This window comes from Alternaria metachromatica (genome assembly GCF_023757995.1).
Source record: "Alternaria metachromatica strain BMP 0045 chromosome Unknown scaffold_13, whole genome shotgun sequence".
Taxonomy (NCBI): domain Eukaryota; kingdom Fungi; phylum Ascomycota; class Dothideomycetes; order Pleosporales; family Pleosporaceae; genus Alternaria; species Alternaria metachromatica.
The window spans coordinates 125,717-131,716 of NW_026055504.1; the positions used below are offsets into that span (position 1 = coordinate 125,717).

The 6,000-nt window shown below is 45.3% G+C and overlaps 1 protein-coding gene across 1 annotated transcript; it reads left to right on the forward strand.

Annotated features, from left to right (window-relative positions):
• Nucleotides 1–621: 621 nt before the first annotated feature.
• On the forward strand, nt 622–2,628 carry J4E83_006078 (uncharacterized protein; the record flags this gene model as incomplete). The annotated part of the gene is made up of 2 exons (XM_049332993.1): nt 622–1,031; nt 1,086–2,628. 2 exons carry the CDS (start codon nt 622–624, stop codon nt 2,626–2,628), a joined length of 1,953 nt encoding a protein of 650 aa, XP_049187683.1.
• Nucleotides 2,629–6,000: the final 3,372 nt, after the last annotated feature.

Sequence of the window (6,000 nt, forward strand, 5' to 3'; positions counted from 1 at the left end):
AAACGTCGACCTCGGGGAAGACGATGGAGGTCGGGTTGTCAAGGCAGAGGTGTTGCTTCGAGAACGCCACGCGAAGCCCAAAACAGAGCCTCAACCGAGGAGGGGCGCATATTCGCCGCCGCTTATCACGGACTGGGCGGGCGTTCCAGCACGTTCATCTCCGTGATTGGCGCTTGGACAGGCTATCAAGGCTGGGGAAAGATAAGAACCTGGTCCGGGTTGCAGAAGCGCGGTAGGTCGGCCGGTACTGGGTCGGGTTGACACAAGAGACAGGCGTGTGAACAGCGAGTAAGCGAGCACCAACATGAGACGGTAGATATTCCAGAAAGCGGAGACGACCGGGAGCCAATGGAACCCTGTGCTACTGTGCTCTAGCCAGTGCAAAAGAGGAAGTTGCCAAGTGACCGTCTGGAGCCCGTTCAACTGTTTGTCTGGGCCAGCGACGGTGCGATCCCTCCACTTTGGTGGTAGCGCGTGCCACGGTGCGAAAATATAATTCCGCGAGGGCCGACCTCGATATGAGAACCAACAGTTCCTCGTCGTTCAACCTCTGTTCAGGAATTGCCCTTGTGCCTATTCGTCGCCATGGCTGATATTCGCGACCAACACAACGGCTCGCCAATGCCCGGTGTCGCCCGCAATGACGACCCGGCGCTAGACATTGCGCGCGAGCACCACCACGAACACGTGCACCACAGCGCGCGTGCGGCCCACCCTGACAACGTTGTCTACACCACCGGAACCACAGACGAGCCGACCAGCAAGTTGTTCCGGCCCAGTGGTCTTGACAGCGCCAGCCAATTCACGCCCATTGGTGTTGACAGCACCAACCTCCACCAGCGCCACCCTGTCAACGAGAAGCATGACATTGAGAAGGCCGGTGGCTACGACTATGAAGTCGAGAAGGCTACGCGCAGCTCTTCTGATCCCGAAATGGAGGCAGAGAAGAAACCCTGGTACTCTTCCTTTGGTGCTTTCTACCGGGCGTTCAGACTGCCTGTCCACATCTTTATTGGAGCGCTCTTCACCGGGTAAGGCGCATTTCAACGTCCATCGTCTCGAGTGCTTCGGGCTAACAGTACCAGATGGTGGATTGCCAGTGTAGTCGTGCACCGCAACGACAAGAACTGGATCATTCCATTCTTGTTCTGGCTGGCCATTATGATTCGCCTGATCACTCTGCACGTTCCGATCACCATCGTCACCAAGCCCATGCACTGGGTCTGGGCCAACACTGGAACGAGAATTGCCAACCTCATCCCGGAGAAGATGCGCATTCCTGCCGCTGCTTGCCTTGCCATCGCTGTCATCATTGTCGGATCATTCGCCAGCGAAGAGAGCGAGGACAACACCCGCGCAAACCGGGCCGTTTCGCTGTTCGGTCTCGCCGTCTTCATCTTCATGTTCTGGGCGACTTCCCGCAACCGCAGCAAGATTGTATGGCATACCGTCATCGTCGGTATGCTCATGCAGTTCATCATCGCGCTGTTCGTTCTCCGTACCAAGGCTGGATACGACATTTTCAACTTCATCTCCGAACTCGCTCGCCTACTCTTGGGTTTCGCCAGGGATGGTGTCGCTTTCTTGACCACACCCGAGATATCTCAGAACACGTACTTCATGTTCAGCGTCATTCCGGCCATCATCTTCTTCGTCTCCTTCGTCCAGCTCTTGTACTACTGGGGCATTCTCCAGTGGTTCATCGGCAAATTCGCCGTCTTCTTCTTCTGGTCTATGCGAGTATCCGGTGCTGAGGCAGTGGTCGCGTCTGCGTCTCCTTTCATCGGTCAGGGTGAATCTGCTATGTTGATCAAGCCCTTCGTTGCTCATCTCACCATGGCCGAGATGCACCAGGTCATGTGCTCTGGATTCGCTACCATTGCCGGTAGTGTTTTGGTTGCCTACATCGGTATGGGCCTTAACCCGCAAGCCCTGATTTCATCTTGCGTCATGAGTATCCCTGCATCGCTTGCTTTCAGTAAGCTGCGATACCCGGAAACTGAGGAGACTCTTACTGCTGGTCGTGTTGTCGTGCCCGACGACGATGAACACAAGGCCGCCAACGCCCTCCACGCCTTTGCCAACGGTGCCTGGCTCGGTCTCAAGATCGCCGGTATGATCGTCTCTACGCTCTTGTGTATTATCGCTCTTCTCAACCTGGTCGACGGTCTGCTCACCTGGTGGGGACGCTACATCAACCTCGACGGCGACTACGACTTGACACTCGAGTTGATCCTCGGTTACCTTTTGTACCCTGTCGCTTTCCTCCTCGGTGTATCGCGTCAAGGCAACGACCTGATTCTTGTCGCTCGTCTCATCGGTATCAAGGTCATCACCAACGAGTTCGTTGCGTTCCAATCGCTCACCGACGAGGACCCCGCGTCCCCCTACCACGACCTGAGCCCACGCTCCCGCCTTATCGCTACCTACGCTCTCTGCGGTTTCGGCAACATTGGTTCCCTGGGTACACAAATCGGTGTGCTCAGTCAGATTAGTCCTGGCCGCAGCGGTGACGTATCGCGTCTCGCAATGTCCGCTCTCATTACAGGTGTTTTCTCCACTCTGTCCAGTGCGACGGTCGCAGGTCTTGTCGTTCTAGACGGATCCAACTTCAGCTCAGGCTCGTAGGCCTAGAGCTGGAAATGTATGAAATGTTGCATTGCTGAGGAGTCGCTGTTTGGTGGTCCTAAAATATTATGTTTAGCCAGTTTTGGTGTACGAGATACCCACAGTAGTACATGGATTTGATGAAGAATCAATACTCTCACTTCATACCTGTCTTTCAAAAGTCCGACCGTGAGACGTGATGATTAGTTTAAACGTGGACACGAGATGGGTTATACACTCCGCCCTTGGACACGAGCTCTACCTTGGCGTCGCCCTTTTACTCACGACATGTTGCCTCAATCCGGTTAGCGTCTGCAAGAACGGCAGTCTCTCGAACATGAACAACACAGCAATCTCGCTTGCGATACGGGACAGCCTGTGCGGCGTATTGGCGACTAAGAATATCGAGGGGATAATGATATCTTCACAGTTTCCCATGCTCAAGCTTTGGGATGGGTCAAGCTGTGATGTTTCGTGACGAAACCAGGACAGCATTGCAACTATGGGGAGGCTTCGTCCTTGCAAAGTAACAACATTCAAAACATTTCGCTATTGCCTGCTCATCGTTTGGAGTAGGATTGGATTTGTTCCTGGTGTTTACACTGCACTTGGGCAGCTGCTCATTGGCACGTGCTTAGGCCAAAACAGAGTTCGTGTACTCAAAGCAACCACGAGCTCTTAGATCAATGTTCGCGTGAGGCTAATTGATACCATCGATCTCCTTACCTCGACCCGCAAGATGCGACGATGCAAGCTCGAGGTTTACGGTGTTGATGTTTGCCCCTGCTCCGCCAAGCCCGAGCTAGCTGTGTCAATGGAACATTTGAAAGACCGCCTGCGATGCCGTGGCCTGATGTCACGCTGCGGAAGACGTTACGGTGCATGCCTGTAGGCTTATTAATTACTAGTCTGCTTAATCTGCCTATTACTCTTGCCTACTTTAGACTTTAACTAAGATGCGTCTTGCTTACTTCTGTACTCTTCTTTAAGATTTGTCTATAAGCATGTTAATAATTATTTTATTAGTAGTAGTAGTATTATTAGCAAGAACTCTCTTATAGAGTTATTTAAGAGTCTTTAGCTCTACGCATATAAAGAGCTTAATAATATTATTAAGAGCGTTATTAGAAATAGAGATAGCAGCAACCTTGCAATAGGTAATTACTTAAAGTAGAAATATATATTTTTAGTTAATAGCGTCTCTATACTTAGTAACTATTACAACTACTTAGTTGTAGACTACTCTAGATCTCTCTAGACCTCTCTAGACTACGCTAGCCTACGCAAGCGTAGGCTCTACTAGCGTAGAAACCTAGAGAAACCCCTTATAAGTAATAGCTCTACCTAGATTACTTAGTAAAGGTTTGCGTTTATATAATTCTATATTAATCTATTCTACTTTTACAATACAAATCTCTACCTATAACTATTAGTAATACTATAAATATAGTTTTGTTACGATTACGTAGCGTAGTAGAAAACGCAGCTTCTTAGGCCTAGTCTAGGCTAGCTAATACTCTATTAGCTCTAACTGCTACTAAAGAGAAATTATAAGCTCTAACACCTACTACAGAAATACTACTAGTTAAGAAGAGAATATTTATTAACAAACTAACACTATTAACTCTCTAGTAAGAACTTAAATAGAAAGAATAGCTTCTATTAGAAGCTAAATAGCGTGTAAAGATTACTACTCTACGCGCCTAACGCGAGGCTCTTAAGGCTACACTTGCCTAGAGTAACCTCTAGACTCTACTACTACCTATACTAATACTAGCTCTAGCTGCGCCTGCTAAGAGTACTCTACACTAGACTAGACTTTTTAAGATTCTACTTCTAAAATCTAACTCTCTAACGCGTTTTAAAGGCAAGAATAGAGTATAACTTAATAGCTAGGCTAGAGCTTATAAACGCTTCTTTAAGAGTAACTCTACCTTAACTAACCTAACTATGTAAGTTAACTTTGTAATTAGATAGCTTAGAAACTACTAACTTAACTATTAGAAAAGAATAGCTAGAGCTGTCGCAGCTAACCTAGAAGCGCTAGTTCTAACCTAGGCTACTCTAAAGATAGCTATGCTAGAGTCTCTTAGCTCTCTCTTTAAACGTAAGTAGATAGCTAGAGAAAAGATTAAGAACGTAAGATAGCGTTATTATACCTCTACTAAGCTTCTTAACTACCTTAAAACATAATAGAAAAAGCTTAATACCTAAGCTACTCTTAATAATACTAATAAGAATTATATCTATAACTTCTACTCTGCTCTTAACCTAAAGATACGTAAATAACTAGACAACATTAAGTAGAAATAGTATAGCCTTATAGCACTAGAGGCTAAAGCTAACTAGTAGTATAGAGCTCTAGAATCTATACTTTAGGTTAGATAAGCCTAGATAGGTATAGACAACACTAGAAGAGACTAGTTACTCTTTAAGCAAATATAGTATAACGCTAACTAGTATAGCCTACCTAGCTAAGAGGTAAAACTACGCGCACTTCTTAAGAGAGAATCTATAACTACTCTAGCAGCCTAAATAAGTACAAAAGATATTAGTTAAGTTAAATACTATAACTACTACTGTAAAGAGCACTATAAGAGGGAGTGTTCTAACTCTACTAGTACCTAAAAGAGAAAAGCGCACCTTTAGGCTATCTAACTCTATAGCCTAAAGAACTTATTATATACTCTAAGAGTCTTATTACTACTATAAGTAGTAAGCGCAAGACTAAGCTAGAGATAGTAGGCTTATCTCTAATTACTATAGAAGGCACTATTCTAGCTAAATCTAGGCCTATCTATATCTAGGCGCTTCTTAATAGCAGCGCTAAGGCTAACTTTATTAGTTAAGCTATAGCTAGCAAAGCTAGATACGTACTATACTAAGATAGTATAACCTAGTTCTATAGTCTTAATAGCTAAGAACTAGCTGTATTAGGCTAGGTAGACGTTAAGTACACTATAACTAATAGCTATAATACTACCTAAAGAGAGTAGAGAGAGTTCTATCTAAGAGACCTTAAAAGATTTAATATAATTCTAGATATACTATAGCTAGAGTAATAGTAACCTACTCTAAACTTTGTCTTAAAATCTATAAGATTTGTAAAGTAGGCTAGATACTATAAGATTACTCTAGAGACCTCTAAATAATTTATAGCTATACTTCTTAATAAAGATAATAATAGCTTTCTACTAGTAGTAGGCTAGGCTAGCCTAGATAATAGTACTCTACTCTATTAGTACTATAGCTTCTAGGTAAAGGCCTTTTCTAAAGAAGACACTACTATTCTAGCTAAACATAGGCTACACAAGATAGTAATTAACCTAGAGAAGAGAAAGAATCTACCTTATAAACTACTCTATAGCCTATTAGTAATAGAGGCAGAGATAC